We start from the raw sequence: 25,910 nt of genomic DNA, 5'->3' as shown, positions 1-25,910 counted from the left end.
AAGAAAGAAATATTGCTGGTTAACTTATAAAGCCCTTAAAAAGTTAACTTTTTGGTCTTTTTTGTATGTCTTTAGAAGGGGGTTAGGTGATGCAGCAATTGATTATTATTGTCCATTTCTTAATTCCTCTGTGATGGGAAGCTAAAATTAGCTTTAATTAACTTTATTTTATTTATTGTTTCCATTCCACCTTAACTGCTGAAGCCTCTGCCTTCTGTTGCACCATTTAAGGTGGAATGGGAAAGTTAAAGTTATCATATCTAGCTATCTGTCTACTGAGACTACTCGCATTTTTTTTGTGCTTGTTATGAAGAAATCAGCCATAAAACATTATTGTACAGGTCAAAAGAAATACACTTATAGGTTAGGGGTAGGTTAGGGAAAGGAATTGGGCTTGTTAGCCCTTTATAGGGGGGTGAGAATCACTGGTTAGAAACCCACAAATGTAAGTATTTTCCTTGGTAAAATAGATGATTAGCACTATATCACCAGAGTTTAATGTGTAGTTTTAATGTTTTATGGCCAAATTCATAAAAAAGATCACTAGTACTTTGTCTCAGTAGTTGCTAGCTAGCTAACTTTCCAGTTCCACCTTAAATGGTGCAACAGATGGCAGAGGCTGCAGCAGTTAAGGCGGAATGGAAGAATAAAGTAAAATAAAAGCTAATCAAAGCTAATTTCAGCTCTTCATCACAGAGGAATTAAGGAATGGACAATAATCATTATTTTTTGCACCATCTTTTTCCTTTCTGAAGAAATACAAAAAAAATACGCCCTAAAGTTAACTACTTAATTTTAAAAGTTAGCGATTCTGATGATTAGGGAGGAGAATTTCATCCTTTTCCCTTCTAACTCTGTTCCAAGAGAAAGGGTTACACTCACTCAAAAAGAAAGGGTAGGGCTAAGTGGTGAAATGGGATTATGGGATTGAGTCATAGTGATTGTTGTAATTTTAACAAGGATAATAATCAAATTTGTGTCTTTCTTTGGTCACAAAAAAGCTAATCAAAATCTGTAAGGGATAAATACCTTTTTACTGCCCCCACAGTTCCTTTCTGACCTTACCTGCTCCCTTATTGTGCTTTTAAAACTATTTAAAAACACCTGTAAAGATTTATTTTCCTCCTCCTTCACATGTAGTGTTTTCTTCCGTCTCTGTCTGTTCCCACGTTTTGATCTGAGAATGCTGAAGAGCCCTGTCTGCTGCTCTTCATCTGTCTCTCTCTCTGTGTCTCGCTCTCTCGCTCTCTCTCGCTCTCTCTCTCTCCCCTCCCAGACCACAGTGTGGTTGTTTTGGAGACCTAATTGAGTCTTAATTGAATTGGCATCAGAGAATGGAGGAGAGCGGAGGAGAGGAGGAGGAGGAGGAGGAGAGAAAATTGGACGTGGGCTCTGTTTCCACTTAGCAACTCGAATTGCTTCCACAGAAATGAATTTCATGGAAGCGGCGGTGAGAAAAGAAGCGATGGTCTAGAAGCTTTTAGTAAGGATAAAGATTCTCTTGTCTCGTTTAATGAGAAAAGGGAGCAGGAAATCATAAAGAGTTTCACGGCTTTTCTGACAAATGTTATCTGTGCAGAATTTAAGCGACTTTGAGTTCGGGGACACGATGTTGTAGAGATCTTTTCGTGGGTCGTGAGACTTGCAGTGGTAATTTGTTTAAAAACACAAATATATATTTATTTTTCTGTCTTGCTATAAGCATGATTACTCAACTGACACCTTGTTTCTAACTTTGTGTACAAGTTTGCGGATTCATTACTTACCTAAACTTATCGTACTTTCACACCTGACAGCTAATAGAAGAAAATAAAGAACTAATAAAACAACTAAAATAAAACAAATAAAATTTAAGAATAAATAAGATTAAGTAAAACAGGTTTAAATGTTTAAAATGATTGAGTGATACCAGTGAGCTGAGTTTTAGTGTGTCCTGTAGTGAATTCCAGCTCACTGGTGCTGCTCTGTAGCTAAAAGCAGAAGTGTTAGCTGATGGCGGTATATACAGCTCTGGAAAAAAATAAGAGAGCACTTAAAAATGATGAGTTTCTTTGATTTTACCAAATTAAAAACCTCTGGAATTTAATCAAGAGGAAGATGGATGATCACAAACCATCAAACCACCAAACTGAACTGCTTGAATTTTTGCACCAGGAGTAAAGCAGCATAAAGTTATCCAAAAGCAGTGTGTAAGACTGGTGGAGGAGGAGAACATGATGCCATCTCTAATTTCTTAAAACTTTATGAATACACTTTATGAAGAACTTGTTTTCTTTGCATTATTTGAGGTCTGAAAGCTCTGCTGGATCTTTTTGGTTATTTCAGCCATTTTCTCATTTTCTGCAAATACTGTAAATGCTCTAAATGACAATATTTGTATTTGGAGTTTTGGAGAAATGTTGTCTGTAGTTTACAGAATAAAACAACAATTAGTTTTTTTTGTTTTTTGGTTTGTCATTTTACTCAAACATAAACCTATAAATAGCCATTTCCACCTGCTGATGTCTCAGTAAGTGTCTAAATTCAGTTTCTTGATCCATTCAGCTTCTGAAGTGTGAGAAGTCTCATGCTGCTGGTAAGCGATGAAAGTGGGTGAAATGACTGATCCGCATCCAAATCCACGTGTGTGTGTGTGTGTGTGTGTGTGTGTGCTTATCAGACGAGTGGGCCCGGGTTCAGAGCAGCGTAGTTAAAGCAGTCCCTTCAGTGGCTCAAAGCTGTGTGAAATTTTAATGAATAACACTGTCGCCGCGCGAGAGGAGATGCACGTTACTGTTATTTATATCCAGTGATCCACCAGGGCGTGCACAACCCCGCGCTCTCGCTCCAGCCGCGCTCTCGCACCAGCCGCGCTCTCGCGTGCCCTCAGTCCGCTGTACTGGTGATGTGTGGATGAGTGGAGGTAATCAGGAGTAAAGCGCTCTCATGCTTTCTGCTGCTCTCTGTAGAGAGGAGTGAGTTACCCCAGTCATGATTTTCTTATTAACCCTGTTAACTCCGGGTCCTCTGGAGAACATGTGGGGGAACCCTGGTAGATGAGGAGGAGTCTTATTCTGAATCTCTCTGTCTGGCTGTGTTTAATCACATGAATGTGTTAACATGAGTGATTTCTCTTCCTGCTTCTGTTCATGCTTATTAGATTTATTAAAAATCACTCTGCAGCTCTGAATCAGTTTCTCTCATTTAGCTATTTATAGGTTTACGTTTGAGTAAAATGAACATTGTTGTTTAATTCTATAAACTACCGACAACATTTCTCCCAAATTCCAAATAAAAATCTTCTCATTTAGAGCATTTATTTACAGAAAATGAGAAATGGCTGCAATAACTAAAAAAAAAAATTACATACCTTAAATAAGTTTTAAGAGTTCAGAAATCAATATTATTTGCTGGTTTTTAATCTCAGTTTTCATGTATCTTGTGGTGTTGATGTTCTCCTCCACCAGTCTTACACACTGCTTTTGGATAACTTTATGCTGCTTTACTCCTGGTGCAAAAATTCAAGCAGTTCAGTTTGGTGGTTTGATGGATTGTGATCATCCATCTTCCTCTTGATTATATTCTAGAGGTTTTCAATTTGGTAAAATTTGGTAACATTTTTTTGTTCAGAGCTGTATTTATATAAGCTCATCAACTTATTTGTCTTATGTTTTTTTTGTTTTTATAAAAAAAAACAAAAAACTGAAAAGTCTTTAAATGTGTCTAAAGTGGGCTTTCAGCCTGCAACCCATTGAGTGTTCCTAATAAAACACAACATTTTAGAATTTTAGTAGTAGTAGTAGTAATATAAAACATTGTTAATCCTAACCACAACACTCAAAAACATTCATTTTTAAGACTATTAAGGAATAAGGGCTGCTTACAAATATAGAAAACTAAGAAATTTTGTCAAGAACTTCTTTTTCTCCTTCTGTATGTTTTAAGGAAAATTTTTATTGCAATATTTTGTTCTGCAAAATAAAAAATAAAAAATATCGTTCTGTGCTTGAACCCTTTTAGAACCTGCATCCATTACAATAAAAATCATGTATTTTATTTATTTTTTTGTTTTTTTGCACAAAACACAGTTTGAGAGCTGTTTGTTAAACCATGAAACATGTAAACTATATAACGAAACTGTAAATTGTTTTCCTGGTGGCTATTGCACTGTAAAACAGCAGTAGTAGAGCCTAACTAACTAAACTTTTAACTGTTACTAAGTTAATTAATGTGATTTAGAACACTTTTTTAATCATGTTTTTTATTCACTGTTTAGAGATAAAAGTGTAAATTTGAAATATAACGTTAAATACATATTACATACAGGCAACATCCAGTGCAATGGGGAAAAATGTATATATAATATTTAATTTATTTGGATTTTTTCTGTGCATTAACTCTCTTTTTATGTTCATTTGTCATTTTTTATTTATTTATTTATTTATTATTTTTTTTTTGCATTTCACTACTGCTATTACAAATATGTGATAAAAGATAAAATATGTGAGATGAACCATTTTCATATTATACGTTGATTACAGTAATTAGGGCAAGCAGAAGAAGAAGATTCATACTGAAAAAAATACGTTTAGCTTTTTTTCTAGATCTTTAAACTTTAAAACGGGTCATTTTGTAACATAACGTAACCCATAACAAAACAAGAGGGGTAAAGAGACAGAAAATGTATATTCTTTTTTTTTTTTTTTTTTTCCTTACTGGAGATAATTCAGGACTGAAAGGGTTAATTTTTGGTATTTTTTTCTCTCTCTTTTTGATGGTTCTGTTCAGGAGGAGCAGATGATAACCTGATTGAAGGAGGCGAGACTAAATTCCTGTGTAAACCGGGAGCCAGGAACATCACGGTCATCTTTCAGCCGCTGCTCAGGTGGGTCTTTGTGAAAAATTGCTTTTTTTTTTCTCTAAGTTGGTCCTAAAAAGCTGCTAAACTTGTCTGTTCCTCCAGCCGTGTTCAAACAGGGATGGTACTTTTCATTCTTTCATCTTTTTTCCTGTTTCCTGGCTGTGATTAGGCCGTTATTACCGTGCAGGACTTTTGATTTTGATCTGTTCTGACTGTGTCGGCTGGAGTGGCCCATTTAGCTTCCCTCCACATTCAATTTTCCTTTCAATTTTCCAATCTGTCCGATCATCGGATCTGTCCCACTAATGCCCTCTCATGTTACGGGACTATTACAAAGACGTGTCCGAGCCGTGGTCAGACAGCGCCGAGCGTGACCGGACTGCAGAGTGGTCATAATGCCGGCCATTAGATTTTGAGCTGTGGTACATTTATTTATTTAATATTTATTATTTATTATTATTATTTATTTATTTGCTGCTCTGTTATTGGCATTGTTACTGTCTAAATAAACATGGAAATAAATCTAATGGTGTCATTACAGAGAAATAGATAGAGGTATGATCTCTGGGCATGAAATACAAATTAAATGCTACTAAAAGTACAGTTCTAAATATATTTAAATTTAATTAAAATATTACTGTTTGACATTGTCCATGTGAATAAATCACTGTTAAGGAAAGAGTATTGTCTGTACATGTTAGTCCATTTTTTAGCTGACTCCACCCTCAGCTCAAATTTGAAAAAGGCTAAAAAAAAAAAAAAAAAATGGGAGGGGTAGTCTGGGAGGAGCACTGGGTGATGTATGGGTTTAGAGGCTGGGCAGGAGAGAGAGAGCTGATTGGCTGAGCTGCAGCAGTGTGCCTCTGGCAGTGGTGAAACACAGATGGTTGGACGTCACATTTTTAAATGAACCCAGATCTTCATGTATGGCTGAGTGTTTTTATGATTTATACGATTTATATATATATATATATATATATATATATATATATATATATATATATATATATATATAATATTAGCAATAAATTCGTTCAGTCATTCAGTATCCAATATATTCTTCAATTAACTTGTTTTTATTCATAGTGCATGCTTATTTTATTATTTGCTGTCTTATTTTTTTAATAAAAGCCCTTTTTTTATCGCTATCCGTCTAGTGCACACATGGGTCAAAAATGAGCCGCATTAATTTTCAATGTATGTACAAAAGTGACTGCACCCTCAGCTCAAATTTGAAAATGTCTAAAAAAAAAAAAAAAAAAGAGTAGTTTGGGAGGAGCACTGGGCGATGTATGGGTTTAGAGCCCGGGCATGAGTGAGAGCTGGTTGGTTGAGCTGCAGCAGCAGTGTGCCGCAGATGATTGGATGTCATCAGCAGGGGGGGATTGACTGATTTGCAGATTGTGATATTGTGTCTGCGTACCAAAGTACACAAAATCATCATCCTCGCCTATATATATTTAGTACTAAAAAGTACTAAAAAGGTACTTAAAGTACAGTTTTAAATTAATCCAAAAGCAAAAGGAATTTAAATATTTCTGTTTGACATCGACCACATCAATAAGTCACTGATAAGGGAAGAGTTTTGTCCTCAGCTTTTGCGATGGCTCAGTTTGAACACAAAAAAAGGGAAATGTAATATGATTGGTCCTTATGTCATCATCGCCTTCATCAAGGTGCTTTTGAGTCAGATGGGAAAGCAGTTATTGAGTCACAGTAATAAACTGTGGGGCTCCATTCAATCCATCACTGCCGGCTGAGATTACTGATTCTCCTGTGGAGTGAAATGTGCCTGATAATGATTTGCTGATTTTTCAAATAAATAAAATCTGTGTTTATTACACATAGAAGATGGCTGCTCTGCTTTAATAATAGGACTGGACCCGAGTATTCAGGTATTCGGATATTCACTGGTTGAGTAGGTATTCGGGTTTTAAATTTGGTATTCGGATATTAGTTTTTTTTTCAGGTTAATGTCGGTATAAAGAGGCAAAATGCAGAGAAGCATTACCAGCCAGGCCAGGCTAGGCTAAGCTAAGTTAATGCTGAGCTAAAGCTAGCTACGTTAACCTAACCACAGTCCAGCAAAATGCTCAAAAAACGCGCAGCTTTTACCTAAAGACGACTCCACGGAGCAGGAGAGGAGAGTATTAGCGTTATTTCACGCTCCTAATGTTACCATTTTCACTTATTCCCAATTCTGCTTTCAAGCTAACTTTCGTGGTGTTAGTCTGTATGAACCATACACTGTTTTGTAGTTAAGTTTCAGTTCTGTTACAGTTGTTGTGGAACTACTTTTTGGCGGAAGGCTCAGTCCATATTAAAGCATATTCATTCTGAATTTCTTAAAGTTCTTTAATTTATTTTCTTTATTTATTTTGTAAGTAAAAAAAAAACTGTTGTATAAAAGCAATAGAACACTCGAGGTCGCCTTCGGCTCGTGCCTACTACCAAATCACAGCCGTGAAGTTATTCGTAATAACACACTCCCTCTCGTGTTCTATTGCTTAAATAATATCAGTATCTGACTGAATCCCAGTATTTCAGCCTCCTAATCAGTAATATTGCTAATTCAGTAAAACATATCCTCTTCACATCATGTAGCTAATCAGTGGTTCAAAATTAGATATATAATATTTGTTTTTAAAAGCCTTCACTTCATCACAACCCCATTTAGACTATTTCTCAAATAATGATAATAATAATAATAATAATAATAATAATAATAATAATAATAATAATAATAATAATAATAAAAAAATGATACATAAAGCAGAATCTGATGCTGGTTGATGATTTTTAGAGCTATACAGATTATTATACAGAGAGGATTGCGTTTAGCGTTGTTTACTAATGCATCAAATTCCATAAATCAGAGTGGGCAGTGGGAAAGGTTCGGCAATCTCATTATAGTAAATAAAGAAGTGTAAAAAATGCAGGGGATAAAAATGTCCAGTTAACTAACCTAATTTGAGCAGCGTAATTATCTGTCCTCTTCTTAATTAGCCATTACAGAGTTGAGTATTAGCTGTGATTGGATTTGCTGTTGACTTTTCACACATTAGTGTGTGTGTGTGTGTGTAGGTGTGTGTTAGACTGAGATAATTTGTTTATGGTTCAGTTTATTATACAGGGGTTTAGGAAGCTTTTAACACAGACCTTGTTTAATCCAGATCTTCAGACTTTTTAATTTCCTACAAATTAAAATAACATTTTTAATGTTTTTTTATATATATATAAAGATATGGCATGATAATCACAATATAGCAAAATAACAAATCAAACTGTTTTTAACCTTTTTCTAAGTGTGCAGCACTGTGCAGTGCAGTGCATAGCCTTATTAATGTTTTTTGTGTGTTTTTACATATAGACTATAAGCTCAATATAAAAAATAATCATAGGAAAAATCTTTTTTTTTTTTTGCTTGAATGTGGACATGATAAGAAAAACTTGATTTGTGACCTTTTTGTGCTCAATTTGAGTTCAGATTACTTAAAATAAGGTGGAACTTTTAAAGTCAGGCTGATTTAAGATTACTCGTGTTATTCCTAAAATAAGATAAATAATTTAGCAGTTGAAATGCTTAGTAAGAGAAAAAATCTCATCTAAGAAAAATAAGATTTTCTCTGATTTATTGCCTTTTAATTTAATAATTTAACTTCCTAAGATTTAGTTTAAATTTTTTGTTCCAGAAATTGTGTCTGAACTCGTTCTATGAAACATACATTATGCAAATTATTACGTACTTATATTAAGCAATAAAATCTGCCAATGGGATAAGCTAATTTAATTACCGTACACAAATTGCAGTGTGAAAAATCATCATGTAACATAAAGGATACTTTTTTTTTTCTTTTTTTTTATAACTTTTATTTTAAAATGTTCCAGAAATCGTGTCAGAACTAGTTCTATGAAACGTACAGAATTTTATTGAAGTATTTAAATTGTTAAAATGCTTGGAACAGAGCTGTATTAGCAAAAAAAACATGATAAAATGAGCTAGTTTAGTTTTTATCTCTATCACTAACCCTAAAGCACTCCTATATTCTGTGTTAATAAAGTGAGATGAACAGACACAGATTGGTATACTCGCCTCTGAACTGCAAAAGAGCTCGCACTGCAGTTAGCGGCTAATGCTAATGCTGCTGCACCAAGCCTTAGTGCTGGAGAAACTTCACTGAAAACTCCCTTATAACACTGTACTTCAGTGGAATGGCTTCACTGCTCCTTAATCTTAACCTGACTGGTAGAATTCATCATACATAAGGAGCACCCGATTATAGAATTATAGAAAAACCCGAAAATTAAAGGATTTTAAATGGTGATATATTACGTTTTACATCTCTACCACACTCCACACTCACCCACCATTCAGAAAACAGCAGCAGCTATGAAGCTTTGCTCCATCATTGTGTAATAACTCCTTGTGATTGGCTCTGGGGTTGAGGTTTAGGGGTGGGCAGGGGGCGTGGTGGGCGCAGTCCGTCAGTGCTGAACGACAGGCTCGGATCTGGAGCTGCCAGTCCGGCCGGCGGCGGTTCTTCTGGCACGCGGCGGACGGGGTTGAGGAGGTGACGGGCCAAACAAATGAAGGCCTGAACAGATGAGCCGCTCTGCTCCACCTTCAGTGTGTCGTCCATAATGGCTTCCATCATTCATTCCTAAGAGCTGGTGCCCTCGGCCTGTTGGGTTAGCAGCTGCTGGGTTCAGTGTGCTGTGTGGTTTAGTTTGGTTTAGAGCTCAGACTCTCTGCCCAAACCCGACTGTTTAAAAGAGCAAAATCTGTTCAGAATGATGTTAAATAACATTGCAACACTGAAGAAGCATAGACCTATTATTTAAGAAAACGTTTATCAAGAACAAATCAATGATTCACAGGCCTAAACGTTGACTTTCCTCTAATCTAATGTAATTTAACATGGATTAAGAATAGAAAATACTTTTGAAACAATCTATTTTTGCTATTTTGTGGTGGGAAATCTAGGCCTGACCCAGCCTGGCCCAAGTTCGGGCCTAAATTTCCCACCACTTTACTCGGGCCTAGTTGGGTCGGCCTCAAAAAAAAAAAAAAATTCTGTGACATAGGCGTCTGTTTTTTAATGCTTTTTAAAATTTTATATAAAGCTATGGAGTGATAATCACAATATAGCAAAGTAACAAATCGAACTGTTTTTAAAGTGTTTTTAGGTGTGCAGCGCTGTGCAGTGCCGTGCATAGCCTTACTAAAGTTTTTTTTGTGTTTTTGCATATAGACTATAAGTTTGATGTATAAAAAAAAAGTTTGATTAACTAAGACTTAATCAAAGAAAAATCATTGTTTTTGTGTGGACACAATAAGAATAACTTGATTTGTGACCTTTTTGTGCTCAATTTGGGGTCAGATTATTTAAAATAAAGTGGAACTTTTAAGTCACTGATTTTTTATTTTGCCTTTTAATTTAATAATTTAACTTCCTAAGATTTAGTTTTTTAAATAATAGGTCTATGCTTCTTCAGTGTTGCAATGTTAATTTCCATTATTCAGAACAGATTTCGCTCATTCAAGCAGCCTGAAAATGTTTTAAAGCTCACATTTACTGCTCTACTTCCTTAAAAAATTTCTGTTTTTAATTTTTGTTCAAGAAATCGTGTCAGAATTCGTTCCATGAAACATACATTATGCACATTATTACGTACTTATATTGAGCAATAAAATCTGCCAATGGGATAAACTAATTTTGCTTAGTTCATTTTTTTAAATAATCTGAATAAAGAAAGACTAAATCAAGCAAAAATCTTTTTTTTTGTTGCTTGAATGTGGACACGAAAAGAATAACTTGATTTGTGACCTTTTTGTGCTCAGTTTGAGTTCAGATTACTTAAAATAAGGTAAAAGTTTATTAAGATTGTTAGTGTTATTCCTAAAATAAGCTAAATAATTTTACAGTTGAAATGCTTAGTAAGACAAAAAATCTCATCTAAGAAAAATAAGATTTTCTCTGTTTTATTGTTTTAATTAAATAATTTAACTTTTAGTTTTTTTAGATTTAGTTTTTTTAAATAACAGATCTTCTTTAGTGTTGCAATGTTAATTAACATCATTCTGAACAAATTTCGCTCATTCAAACAGCCTAAAAAAAGGTTTTAAGCTTAAATGTTTGTTCCAGAAATCGTGTCATATTGAGCAATAAAATCTACCAATGGGATGAGCTAATTTTGCTTAGTTAAATAAAAAAAAATAATCTCAATATCTCAAAATGAGTAAAGTAAGACTTGTTATTTTTAAGATTTAGTTTTTTTTAAATAATAGGTCTATGCTTCTTCAGTGTTGCAATGTTAGTGTTGAAGCATCATTCTGAACAGATTTTGCTGATTTAAACAGCCTGAAAATGTTTTAAATGCTCACCTTTACTGCTCCACTTACTAAAAATGTCAGTTTCAGAGTCAGAGTCAGAACTCGTTCTTTGAAACGTATGTTATGCACATTATTACGTACTTATATTGCGCAATAAAATCTCCCAATGGGATAAGCTAAGTTTGCTTAGTTCATTTTTTTTTAAATAATCTCAATATCTCAAAATGAGTGAAGTAAGACTTAATCAAGCAAAAATCATTGTTATTTTTGAGATTTAGCTTTTTTTATTTGTTTAAATAATAGGTCTATGCTTCTTCAGTGTTGCAATGTTAATTTGCATCATTCTGAACACATTTCGCTCATTGAAACAGCCTAATAAATGTTTTAAAAGCTTAAATTTTTGTTCCAGAAATCATGTCAGAACTCGTTCTGTGAAATATGCACATTATAACGTACTTAAAAAAATGAGTAAAGTAAGACTTAATCAAGCAAAAATCATTGTTATTTTTTAGATTTATTTATTTATTTATTTAATAATAGGTCTATGCTTCTTCAGTTTTGCAATGTTAATGTTGCAGCATCATTCTGAACAGATTTTGCTGATTCAAACAGCCTGAAAATGTTTTAAAAGCTCACTTTTACTGCTCTGCTTACTGAAAAAAAATGTCGGGTTTAATTGGGGCTCAGGCTCGGGCTCATAATGACAGTTTTTGGGGCGGGGCGAGCTCAGGCTGGATATTTTGGGGCTGATCTAAGCTCTAGTTTGGTTATATGTGTGTGTGTGTCAGTCTAGAGCTTCTTGTCTGTTTTATTTATAATTGATACACGTCTGTGTCGGTGTGTAATCGATGCTCGCTGCAGGCTGTGACGGGCCTGCAGTTCGCTGTATCAGCAAAACACACAAACTTTACATTGAATCGATATCGGGCTGTTAATGCAGTGGCTAATCAATGCTGGGCGCGATTGCGGGGTCAATAGAGTCTGTGTTAGCAGGTGATGTTTAGTAGAAGATCATGGAGAGCGTCATGGTGAAGTTAATGTTTGTGTTGTTGTTGGGTTCGGGGCTGAAGCAGGACTCCGGCCGGTGTGAAGGTAATCGATCCTCCCTCAGGGCAACTTCACACTCTGTCTTCAGAGCTTTACGCTGTAATATATTGCCTCTTCCCTCGGTATCTGCAGTACATTGGAAGGTGCAAAAACACTTATTGGAGTATCACATCTCCCCCTGCAGATCGATACCTTTTGCTCCATAAAGGCCTCAGTGTGTGTCTCTGATTGTGTGCGAGTGTGAGTGTGTGTGTATGGGTAGACGTTTAGTGTGAGCACTATAGTAAAAAAAAAATAAAAAGCCTATCGATCAGAAAACTCAAAAATAGATATTACACAATATTATCGCCAACATATCTAAATACCATTATCTCAAATATATGTTAAAATTCCCAAAATATGCTGATATTACTTTATCATAGGGCCATTATTGGGTTGCCACTGTTCAGAAATTAAAATATTATATAGTAATTATAAATAATATAAATACATACTTACAAATATATGTATATATGCCTATATTTATTATTTCTATGACAGGGCCATCAGGATATACCTAATCTAGACTGTTCTTATTTCCCATTAAATAATATCTAGAGACTATAGTTTATGTACAGCTCTGGAAAAAAAATGAATTTCTGAATCAGTTTCTCTGATTTTGCTATTTACAGGTTTATGTTTGAGTAAAATGAACATTTTTGTTTTATTTTCTAAACTACAGACAGCATTTCTCCCAAATTCCAAATAAAAATATTGTCATTTAGAGCATTTATTTACAGAAAATGAGAAATGGCTAAAATAACAAAAAAGAAGCAGCGCTTTCAGACCTGAAATAATGCAAAGAAAAAAACAAGTTAATATTCATAAAGTTTTAAGAGTTCAGAAATCAATATTTGGTCAAATAACCCTGGTGTTTTTTAATCACAGTTTTCATGCATCTTGGCATCATGTTCTCCTCCTCCACCAGTCTTACACACTGCTTTTGGATAACTTTATGCTGCTTTACTCCTGGTGCAAAAATTCAACCCCCAGCAATCAAAGCTAAAGGCAGTCCAATTACATATTAGAGTATCGCCAAGAATATTGTAGTATTACAATAGTATTGTAGTATTTATTTATTATTAAATTGTGATATTATTTATTGATATTCATATTGCCCGCCCACCCCTAAGTGTTTTGCGGAGTAAGTAATTGTGTGTATCTGTGTGGGTTTGTGGGTGAATATTCTCTGTTTTTACACTGCAAAAAAATAAATCTTAGCAAGTGAAATTTTCTAAATTTAAGGCAATAAATCTTATTTTCTTCTCTGATAAGATTTTTGTCTTACTAAGCATTGTGTAAGTGTTATTTTTTATTTTAGGGATAAAAAGATTAAGATTATTTAGCTTATTTTAGGGATAATTGTCTTAATCATTATTACTTAGAATTTGTACCTTATTTTAAGTCATTTGAACTCAAAATAATCACAATCAAGCAGCAATCAAGTTATTCTGATTCTTGTGTCCAAAAACAGTGACTTTTTTTTGCTTGATTTAGGTGTTACTTCACTCATTTTGAGACTTTGCCATTGCTTTTTGTAAGAAATCTTACTAAGAAAATTTAGCTTACCCCATTGGCAGATTTCTTTGCTTAGTATACATGTATTTGTCTTAATTTGCATATATTTTGTCTAGTTTTGCCAATGGATTTGTTGCAGTGTACTTGTTTTGTTTGATTAGCTTTTTCTTTTTCGTGTGTGTGTTTGTGTGTGTATATGTGTGTGCATATGGATATCTTTTTTTAGCGACTAAACTCCCACGCATGCACGCACACACACACACACACACACACTCCCACACCTGCGAGTGCAGCGAGGGGAGCTGGAGTAGGTAGGAGGTAATTTAGTTTGACTTGTGGGGCCTCACGCTGACATTTGAGTGGTATTTAAACCCTCCTGCCCTGACTGTGGTTGGCATTTTGAAAAGGGGCGACCGCACGGCTTGCCGTAATCTCTCCCCTCGCCTGCATCCATGCTCGGCGGTGATTAAGGCTGGCAGACCCCCGATGTCGGAGTGATTGCACCCCCGCCAGGAAGCAGATGACGGGGCTGCCGTCCTCCCGAGGCTGGAGAAGGGGGTGGAGGTGGGCTTGTGGACGCGATGCGACGGTGACTGTGACTGTGGTGGTGGTGGAGGTGATGGTGGAGGTTGTCAGCTGGAGGGTGTCTGAGGTAAAGGTGGCACAGAAAGGCCAATAGAAGCCTTGGCAATGTGACTCAGATCAAGGAGAGAAACAGTTTGTGTGGCTCTGTGTGTGTGTGTACACTGCAAAAAATCCATTGGCAAAAACTAGACAAAATATATGCAAATTAAGACAAATATATGTATATTAGGCAAAAAAATCTGCCAATGGGGTAAGCAAAATTTTCTTAGTAAGATTTCTTACAAAAAGCAATGGCAAAGTCTCAAAATGAGTGAAGTAACACTTAAATCAAGCAAAAAAAGTCACTGTTTTTGGACACAAGAATCAGAATAACTTGATTAATTGCTGCTTAATTGTGCTTATTTTAAGTTCAAATGACTTAAAATAAGGTACAAATTCTAAGTAAGAATGATTAAGATAATTATCCCTAAAATAAGCAAAATAGTCTTATCAGAGAAGAAAATAAGATTTATTGCCTTAAAGCTCCACTAGGTAGGATTGAGATTTTGTGCTCGTGGGCTCCCCCTACAGTTGCAGAGTGTAATAAATGTTTCAGGCGAATTAGTTTCTCTTTCTCGTTTTCTGGCTTTCACAGACATATTCGATCTCTTTCCAGCTTCTGCCAGAGTGTCTGTATGTTAGTTTGTAAAGAATGAACCAGTAGTTCTTGTAGAACTGTTAGAACTGAAGGTCGGAAAGCAGGTCGCAGTTCTCGTGAGCGTTGGTCGCGGCCGCCTCGGAAAACTTACAGAGTCTGGTTTGAGCTCAGAGGAGCTCCGGCACAGACACGAGAGCACCGCTATTCCTCCTATTACACCTCAATGCAGCGCTGCAGTGAGTTTCAAGCTGTAATTTTACTTCTTTAAAAAGATAAAAAATCAAGGAAATCCTACCTAGTGGGGCTTTAAATTGGAAAAAAAATCACTTGCTAAGATTTAGTTTTTTGCAGTGTATTATGAGTTATGAGTTGGGTATCATCCATACTCAGCTAAATATGCTGAATACGCCGTTCAGTGTAGAACTTGTTGACTTGGTTTTGTAGAGTAGGGGTATCACACATGCCTACACATAACTCAGAGTACAGTTCAGAGGTTTGGAATCAGGGGTTTCCAGTTCAGTCCAGCAGACTAAGGCGCTGCCACTATGATCAGGAGTTTGCCATCAGCAGCCAGAGTCCGAGAGAGCACAGCTGGCCTTGTGGGGTTGGTAGATGGTGAGATGTAATGTCAGTATTAGCAGCATACAGAAGCCATGGCTTGCTTCACATGTATCAGAGGAGGCATGTGCTAGTTTTCACTCTCCTGGTGTTGAGGCATCATCCATCTTGGCATCTTGTTCTCCTCCTCCACCAGTCTTACACACTGCTTTTGGATAACTTTATGCTGCTTTACTCCTGGTGCAAAAATTCAAGCAGTTCAGTTTGGTGGTTTGATGGCTTGTGATCATTCAACTTCCTCTTGATTCCTCAGATGTTTTCAATTTGGTAAAATCAAAGAATCTCATAATTTTTATATGCTCTTTTATTTTTTCCAGAACTGTATTATTATGTATCTGTCACTTTACTTAAGACTGTACAATGGCACATTATGTTACTATGCCATTTATAGAAAGTGTTACCGTTAATTGTACGCTGAGCTTATAATCATGCTTATAAAGCATTATTAGACAGTTTTAGATCTGATTATCCTAAACCCTTTGTGGAGCACCAGCATTAATTCCAGCATTAATCATGCTGTTCATGTATCAGCAATACAGCTTTAATTGATTATTAAACAGTCTGAAGCTATAAAACTGATGTATAGATATTGTGCATGCATTCACAGCTCTGGTTTAAGAGCTAGTGGAGTTTGTTTTAGGGTAGGGTATTGATCTTCCTGATGTTCTTTCACAGCAGCAGGACACCAGACCTCCTGTAGCCTCTCACACAGTCCATTTTGTGAGCAGCCCTCGGGCCTCACATGGCTAAAAGTCTGTCAGGTCTGGTGTTATCGCTGTTAAGTCTGAATGAGTGGAGAGTGGTGTCCCATGTAATAGCTTCTGTCCACACCTCCTTTTAAGTGTTCAGCCAGAGTGCCCTCTGTCACACTGCACCGATACACTGACAGTGAATGGAGACACCTGATTGGCCTTTAGGGATGTCCTGATCATTTTTCTGGGGACACAGGATGGAGTACATTAGTGCTTTACACCTGCCAGTCCCACAGGTAGGACTGTGGAGTTGGCTTTCTGTTTGTGCCTAAATAACAGTTTTAACCATTTTAATCCCTTTTTGTTTCATTCTCATGCAATACACATTTTATTTATTCTTTATCATACTTGTATCATATATTTATCAGACAAATACAGGTCTGGAAAAAAAGGAGACCACTTAAAAAATTATGATTTTCTTTGATTTAACTGCTTGGATTTTTGCACCAGGAGTAAAACAGCATAAAGTTATCCAAAAGCAGTGTGTAAGACTGGTGGAGGAGAACATGATGCCAAGATGCTTAAAGACTGTGATTAAAAACCAGGGTTATTCAACTGAATATTGATTTCTGAACTCCTAAAACTCTATGAATATGAATTTGTTTTCTTTGCATTATTTGAGGTCTGAAAGCGCTGCAAAGTCTTGGGGATAATGAAGATGTTTGTTGGCAAATGTGAGATGGGCCTTTGTGTTCTTGGAACTTGTTGGATGTTGATCTATGTTCTTTTGGGACCTCCTGAATGAGTTGTTCATGTCCTTTTGGAGTAATTTCGGTCGGCCGGTCACACCTGGATGGATGGTTGAGTAGATGGATGGGTAAGTGAATGGATGGTTGAGTAGATGGATGGGTAAGTGAATGGATGGTTGAGTAGATGGATGGGTAAGTGAATGGATGGTTGAGTAGATGGATGGGTAAGTGAATGGATGGTTGAGTAGATGGATGGGTAAGTGAATGGATGGTTGAGTAGATGGATGGGTAAGTGAATGGATGGTTGAGTAGATGGATGGGTAAGTGAATGGATGGTTGAGTAGATGGATGGGTAAGTAGATGGATGGGTAAGTGAATGAATGGTTGAGTAGATGGATGGGTAAGTGAATGGATGGTTGAGTAGGTGGGTGGGTAAGTGAATGGATGGTTGAGTAGATGAATGGGTAAGTGAATGGATGGTTGAGTAGATGGATGGGTAAGTGAATGGATGGTTGAGTAGATGGATGGGTAAGTGAATGGATGGTTGAGTAGGTGGGTGGGTAAATGAATGGATGGTTGAGTAGATGGATGGGTAAGTGAATGGATGGTTGAGTAGATGGATGGGTAAGTGAATGGATGGTTGAGTAGGTGGGTGGGTAAGTGAATGGATGGTTGAGTAGATTGATGGGTAAGTGAATGGATGTTTGAGAAGGTGTGTGGGTAAGTGAATGAATGGTTGAGTAGATGGATGGGTAAGTGAATGGATGGTTGAGAAGGTGTGTGGGTAAGTGAATGAATGGTTGAGTAGATTGATGGGTAAGTGAATGGATGGTTGAGAAGGTGTGTGGGTAAGTGAATGGATGGTTGAATAGATGGATGGGTAAGTGAATGGATGGATGGTTGAGTAGGTGGGTGGGTGGATGGAAGGGTGGATAGATAGACAGATAGAGAGATGTTTGATGAAATTGGTTGTTTGGTAGATGGATCGGTACAGAAGGATTATGATTGCCCCAAGAAATAGCTTCACCACATGAAAATGATGAAAAGCAGCAAGATGATCTGTTGATGATCTCTCCTGCTGATGCCTCATAGTACTGAAGTCATTAACTTAAATTAAATTAAATGCATTTTCTACATAACTTCCTGAGTTTCCTAATTACAGAAACTATTCATGCTCAAATGCAGTTTATATACTGTAACCCAAGCTTGTGTTCATTTTTCTCTCTGTACTTCTGAATCCTGGTGCAGTACCTGCCATGATTGATTGATTGATTGATTGATTGATTAATTGTCTGTTTGGATTGAGTCTGATAGCCATCTTCAGTTCTGTGCCACTTCTTGCCTGATCTGAAAGGATATGTGGGACACCTTTGTCAATACAATCAGCAGTAACCTCCACTGATTGGAGGCATGAAGAGGTTTATTTAGTCTGATCTCTCTGCTTCAACCGTTATCTTCATCTGTAATAACATCTGTACCATTTTCACCCTCAGATTCTCTCCTTTTCTGTCTTTGCCACTACCCCTCACCCCCTCGCTCCCTCTCTTTATTTGTTTCTTACCTTTTTTCCTTCTTCCTTCACGCGCTTTTCCCTTTGTGTTGACCGAGATTAGAGTGAGCCATCGATCCATGGTGTTCGTGTGTGCTTTGTGGTGCTTTTGTTGAACAAATGCGCCTCTCGCGCCTCTCGCTCTTCTCGCTCTCACCTCAGAACAACCTCTAGATTGAAAAGTGAAAAGTGGCACCACTGAGAAAGACTTCTTTGCTTTGTGGGTCATAAAAGCAGACATATATCCCTTTCCTTATTTACATCCACCGACCTGAAGGGCCGTAACCTAATCTATTAAAAAGAGATGCAGGCTGAGACCAGCTTCAGCTCCAGCTTCTCAAGCCAGAAGATATTTTTGTACGTTTGAAACCTTAGTCCTCGGCATGTCAGGGGTTTTAATAGAATTTTGACAAAATGTGTTATTTACAGAAACCTTCCACTGACTTATTGGGCTCTATTTTTACCACCTTGCACTGCATTAAGCATTGTATCAGACTCTCAAAGGGTTTATTTGATTGATCAGTAGAAGCAAAGCGAAGTAATTCAGTTCGATGCTTAATCAGGATTAGCATTATATACAGTACAAGCTATACGTTTGGATACACCTTCTCTTTTTCAATGCGTTTTCTTTATTTTCATGACTGATATTTCCATTGTAGATTCTCACTGAAGCATCAAAACTATGAATGAACACATGTGGAGTTTTATGTACTTAATAAAAAATGAGCTGAACCTCCACAGTCACCGGACCTGAACCCAATCCAGATTTGAGGTTTGGGGTGAGCTGGAGCACAGAGTGAAGAAGGCAAAGGGGCAACAAGTGCTAATAAACACCTCTGGGAACTCCTTCCTTCCTTCAAGACAGTTGGAAAACTTTTCATTTCAGGTGGCCACCTCTTGAAGCTCATTGAGAGAATGATGCCAAGAGTGTGTAATCAAAGCAGTAATCAGAGCAAAAGAGTGGCTATTTTGTACATAAAACTCCACATGTGTTCATTCATAGTTTTGATGCCTTCAGTGAGAATCTACAATGTAAATAAAGAAAACGCATTGAAAAAGAGAAGGTGTGTCCAAAGGATTGGCCTGTACTGTATATATTACAGGTGTACAGGTTATGTAATTGCACATATATATATATATATATATATATATATATATATATATATATATATATATATATATATATATATATTATATTAAGCAGTGCTTGTGTAATTAATTGTGTATAAATCATGTAATGCAAAGATGGTCAGTGATGGTTTAATGGAGAGTCATGTCATCTGCTGGTGTTGATCCACTGTGTTATATCAAGCCCAAAGTCAGTGCAGACTTTTATTGGAACGCAGATTTCATTTTCCAGCAGGACTTGGCACACTGCCCACACAGTAGAACAGTGCACCAAAACAACTTCAGAGTCAGATTTGTTTGGATAGCTTTTTTCACTTAATAAATAAAAATGATCATTTATTTAGTTTGGTTATATTTGTCTGATATTAACGTTTGTTTGATAGTCTGAAAAAAAAAAATGTGAGTATGACAAAAAACAAAACAGATAAAAAAAATCTGTAAGAGGGCAAATGCTTTTTCACAGCACTGTATGTGGTTAAGAACAACAGTTGTTTTGTTAAATCTAATATCAGTCGTATGTTTAGCTCTAAATTATAATTATTAGTCTTGGTTTGTTGGATCTTACAGCACTTCATGCTTCCCCTTTTCTGACAACTTTTATTGAGATGCGATTTCATTTTCCAGCAGGAATTGGCACACTGCCCACCAGTGTTACTTTAAAAAAAGAAATTAGTTATAGTTACTAGTTACTTCTCCAAAAAAGTAACTGAGTTACTAACAGAGTTACTGCACTATAAAAGTAACTAGTTACCAGTAAAAGTAATTTTGTATTTTGTTAGTTTTGTGTTACTCACCCCATAAAAAAAGTAACAAAAGAAAATAAATTGTAATTATTATTATTATGGCTGTCAAACCTGGTCTTTCAGACCTCAACTTGACCTTCACTTTTGTATTAAAATACATTTTAACTAAAGAAATGAGTACATGAACATAGATAGCCATTCCAGTGAACTGATTAGAGGAGCCCAATGCTGCTGATTGGAGTAACAGTATTTATAAAACTTTTTTTTTTTATAAAAAAAAAAAAATAATAATAATAATCAATACAAAATGTTGCATGATGGACAAAGCAAAAATAAAAGACAATTTAATTTGAATACTCACATAATTAATCACAGTAACAGATTATATGTACATAATTTAATGTAAAATGTAACAAATTTAAAGTGTGCAGGTGTTAAAAGTACACTGACAGCAGAGCAGAGTGTATAATGATAATAATAATGATAATAAATGTGTCTTCATTCTTCATCCATCCAGTCTGTATAAGACCTAAAATGCACAACACTCACACACATAACAATAGTGAATACCCTGATTGGCACGGTGATTGTGATTATTAATTGTGATTAGCGATGGTTAGTGTATTACCATAAGACTCTCTGTCTGTGTGTTACCTAAACACATGATGAAAAATTCCCGTGATTCGTCAGCGCGCTCACTTAATGAGCTCAGCTAGCTATTTTTAGGCAGATGCGTGCAGCGGGCATAACACTGAGCAAAATGCATTAATTGCAGCCTTTCGGGATTGATTAATTGCAGAGGCCAGAATCATCAGCACAAATGTATTTGTGATTAAATGAGCAAATCTACAACAAGCATCCTGAAACTGTATAAAAAGCCTATAACCCTGTGACTAATGTCATATTTACATTTTACACACTGAGTTTATTTATCCCCTTCTCTTTCTTTGCACATTTTGTTTGATTGTGTCTGTCTGTCTTCTGGAAGTGATCATTTCAATTAGATCTGCTTTATAATAATAAAGTAATGCATCTCAAACAAAGGAGAATATCATTGAAAAGTTACTTTATTTTAGTCATTTAATTTAAAATGTTTATGGCTTACAGCCTATGAAATCCCAAACATCAGTGTCTCAGAAAGCTAGAATACTGTATAAGGCCAATTGGTACTTTTGGCAGTATGGGCAAGGTGCCAAATCTTGCTGGAAAATGAAAGCCCCATCTCCATAAAGGAGATTTTCCAGGAAAACACTGCACTGACTTTAGACTTGATAATAAAACACAGTGGATCAACACCAGCAGATGACAGACATGACTCTCCAAGCCATCACTGATCATCAGTAAATTTTACATTTTATTTGTAAATCAAGGGACAAATGTCCTCCAGAGTCTGGAGGAAGAGTGGAGAGACACAGTCCAAACTGCTCAAGGTCTAGTGTGAAGTTTCCACCAATCAGTGATGTTTAATGGAGAGTCATGTCTGTCATCTGCTGGTGTTGGTCCACTGTGTTTTATTATCAAGTCTAAAGTCGGTGCAGTTTTGTTTTCCCACAAAATCTTACAGCACTTCATATCTTACAGCTTCCCTCTGCTACTGACAACTTTTATGTAGATGCGAAGATGTGGATTTCATTTTCCAGCAGGACTTGGCAGACTGCCCACACTGCCAAAAGTACTGATTGGTCTAATATAATATTAAAATTTTCTGAGACACTGATATTTGGGTTTTTATTGACTGTAATTCAAAGATATTCTATTTTTTGAGATGCACTAGTACAGTACCTACCTATATGATTGGTATTTCTAATTATACACACATATGTATGTATGTGTGTGTACTCTATACACTTCAGGCTCCATGTATTCCAGATCTCCGTATGGAGGCAGTGTCTGCTGTCTCTCTGTGTCCCCCTCTGTCTGCTGCTCGCGTCTTTCTTGTTCAAACAGCAGCCAAATTCATATTCTTTGTGGGCGGCTCGTATGGCAAGTCACAAATAGAGTGAACAGCGGCAGTCTGCTCGCCTGGGCTTTTTTAATCTTCCCTCGCTCCGTATATCCAAGGATTTTCTTGGGTAGATGCAAAACGCCAGGCCACGCTCATGTGCCGCACACTCGTGCTGCCTCACATTACGTCTTTGAGGTGTAGCTGTGAATGGTGCTCTGCATTACTGATCTGAGAGAGAGAGCGAGAGAGAGCGAGAGAAAGAGAGAGAGAGAGAGAGAGAGAGAGAGAGAGAGAGAGAGAGAGTTTTATTTTGTATTTTTTATTTATTTCTCTCTCTGTAAAGGTCAGGTAAGAGACGTGGAGGAGAGCGCTGTTTGTTTTGCGCATTAGCAGCGGGCATGCACAGTCATATAAATCTAGATGTGACCACCTACCACTATTTCGTCCTCTCTACCTCTCTCTCTCTCTCTTTTTCATAGCTCCGTCCTGCATATGCCCTCTTTCCTTTTCCCCCTCCTATTCTGCACACTGCGCAGGAGTACATACCTAAAGATCTTACACTCGCTAACTTTTCAAATCTAATAATGCCGCCGACTCCGCGATATTGTATTTTAGATTAGATGTGCCAGTGGGGGCCCGAGCCCCAGTCTTCCCATATTGAAGGTGAACCATTTCTTTCCACTCCACCGGCACGGCGTATTCCCTCTAGCTGCTGCCTGTGGAAAAGGACTGCCATGTATATCATTGTCTCTCGCACTCGACCAAGTTTCCGATGGAACGGGTGAACTGCTCAAAGTTCAGCTTCACTCTTAAAGAACATTGCATTTACAGTTCCATATTCTATATAACTCATTCCATATCAGATGCATCCAAATGAAACGCAATAGGAATGTACTGTAGCATCTGCTGCTGGCTTAGTATGTTCAAATCAACACAGGCTTTCTATTAATAATTCATTTATTAATTTTCTTTGAAGGCACTTTGCTATTTACTCACTCAGTCACTCAGTCACTCTGTCACCTATAGAATCATTTTTACAGTAAGTTTCTCTGTCACTCTCTCACACTTTACCACACACATTCATTACATCAGTCAGTCACTTAGCCAAATACTGTCGCTCACTCTTTCACCTACCGATAGTCAGTAAGTCACTCGCTCAGATGCCCCAGTCAGTTAATAAGTCAATCAGTCAGTCTCTCACTTAGATGCCCAATCTGTCAGTCCGTCAGTAGTAGTACACTCAAATGCCTAGTCAGTCAGTCGCTCAGATACCCAGTCAGTCAGTCAGTCTTTCGCTCAGATGCCCAGTAAGTCAGTCATTCAGTTGCTGGCTCAGATGCCCCGTCAGTAAGTCTGTCACTCAGTCAGATGCCCTATCAGTTAGTCAGGCAGTCTGACACTCGCTCAGATGCCCAGTCAGTCAGTCACTTAGATGCCCAGTCTGTCAGTCAGTCGCTCAGATGCCCATTCTGTCAGTCAGTCGCTCAGATGCCCAGTCTGTCAGTCAGTCGCTCAGATGCCCAGTCAGTCTGTCAGTCAGTCACTGGCTCAGATGCCCTGTCTGTCAGTCACTCAGATGCCCTGTCTGTCAGTCGCTCAGATGCCCTGTCTGTCAGTCACTCAGATGCCCAGTCAGTATGTCAGTCAGTCGGTCACTCAGATACCCAGTGTGTCAGTCAGTCGCTCAGATGCCCAGTCAGTCTGTCAGTAACTCGCTAAGATGCCCAGTCAGTCTGTCAGTCAGTCGGTCACTCAAATGCCCAGTCTGTCAGTCAGTCGCTCAGGTGCCCAGTCTGTCAGTCAGTCAATGAATCAGTCAGATGCTCACTCAGATGCCCGGTCAGTCAGTCGCTCAGATGGCCGGTCAGTCAGTCATTCGTTTACTCAGATGCCCAGTCAGTCATTGGCCTCAGTCAGTCAGTCAGTCAGTCGCTCAGATGCCCAGTCAGTGGGTTATTTGGATTCTTTTTTTTTTAATTGTGTGCTTGTGTACAGTGTTACAAAATACTCTACTCCAGTATTTTCCAACCTGATCTTTTTCTGTCTGTCTGTCTGTCTGTCTGCTGCATGCATGCAAGCATGTCTGTAGCGTACAGATCCGTCATTGACAGTCATTCTGATACGCGTCTATGTGCTTATTTAGTAATAATATACTATAGAAACCAATGGGCAGGTATTGAAGCGGCTCAGTGCTTCAAGTACTGCTTTTGCAACATGTACTGAAGTGCAAGATTATAGTGCTTGGTAACCAGCTGAATGCTGGTTATATATATATATATATATATATATATATATATATATATATATAAAGCCTGAAAGGAAATTTTTTGTGATATGTAATGGTGGGTTGCTAAACCAGAACAATGTATTGCTAAGCAGGAGCAAGAGAGAACTGTGCGAATGCGAGACGGAGGAAGAGGAGGGTAGACGGCGAGAGGTTACCAAGGTGAGCAGAGGGAATCATTAGAGGAGTGAATAGATGCCCAGAAAGCGCTGACTCCCTGCCCTCCACCTTTTCCTGGTGTGTACACTTATCCCTCTGCTGCGGAGTTAGGAGGTAGGAGACCCTCATAGGCCTGCCTCATCAGTCAAGCCCAGGGCGTACTGTCTTAAACACACACACACACACACAGAAAAGTGGCTGTGCTGTGCGTAAGGGTAGCCGAGCAGTGTCGGATACGGCCCGGGCAGCTCATGAATCCTCATATCTGTGTTATTAAAGATTTAAACAGCACAGTGGCACTTTTTAATGCGATGATAGCCATCACCAGGCTCCTGATAGCTCCGGCAAAGCGGCAGACACCCGGCTATACATTAAACATGACCCCTGCTCTCTCATTCAGCTACTACAGCAGCGGCCCAGACGTTTCTCAGACGCCTTCGGAATCCTCAGACTCATAACATTACTAATACCCGCTCCACTGACCTTTGACCCCATACCGAGCTGCTATCCCTCCTCTTGTCAAGTCATGCTACAGTGGCTGCGCTGCCGGACAGCATGCCATTAATAATAATGCAGTGATCTCTCTCTCTCTCTCTCTCTTTCTCTCTCTCTCTCTCTTTCTCACATACACACTCTCTTACACTCTCACACATTTTGCTACTCGCTATCATAATGAAACTACCTCCTCTCACATCTGTGTGTTTAATTTTAGCCTCCAGTGCTCATCCACTGACTGGAATAGGCCCAGCTGGGGGCTGCATGAATAATACAGTGAATATAGGTGTGTGTGTGTGTGTGTGTGTGTTTGGGATATCTTATGGCAAGGTTATGGAAAGAAAGTTCACATGGAAATCATCACATGGTACATACACACATGAACACCAGCAAACAGCAAATTCTATTTATTGCTTATGTATTGTTTATTATTTATCTGGATCCTCATTAGCTGCTAAAGCAATGGCTGCTACTCTTAATGGTGCTCTGTTTTAGCAATCTATTAATCTATATTGATTTAGGGCATGTCATTGTGTGTCTTTGCTGTC

The 25,910-nt window shown here is 37.5% G+C and overlaps 1 protein-coding gene across 2 annotated transcripts in view; it reads left to right on the top strand.

The window, feature by feature from the left end:
• The window catches only part of exoc4 (exocyst complex component 4), a 236,622-nt gene that overhangs the window by 89,701 nt on the left and 121,011 nt on the right, over positions 1-25,910 (top strand). For both annotated transcript variants that reach the window (XM_049474996.1, XM_049474995.1), the window contains exon 10: positions 4,768-4,864. In XM_049474996.1, coding sequence (XP_049330953.1) covers positions 4,768-4,864 — 97 coding nt within the window. The remainder of the gene's footprint in view (positions 1-4,767; positions 4,865-25,910) is intronic.

Source organism: Astyanax mexicanus, chromosome 2 (genome assembly GCF_023375975.1).
Source record: "Astyanax mexicanus isolate ESR-SI-001 chromosome 2, AstMex3_surface, whole genome shotgun sequence".
Classification (NCBI taxonomy): domain Eukaryota; kingdom Metazoa; phylum Chordata; class Actinopteri; order Characiformes; family Acestrorhamphidae; genus Astyanax; species Astyanax mexicanus.
The sequence above is the reverse complement of the archived record's forward strand: the minus strand, read 5'-3'. Positions and strand labels throughout refer to the sequence as shown.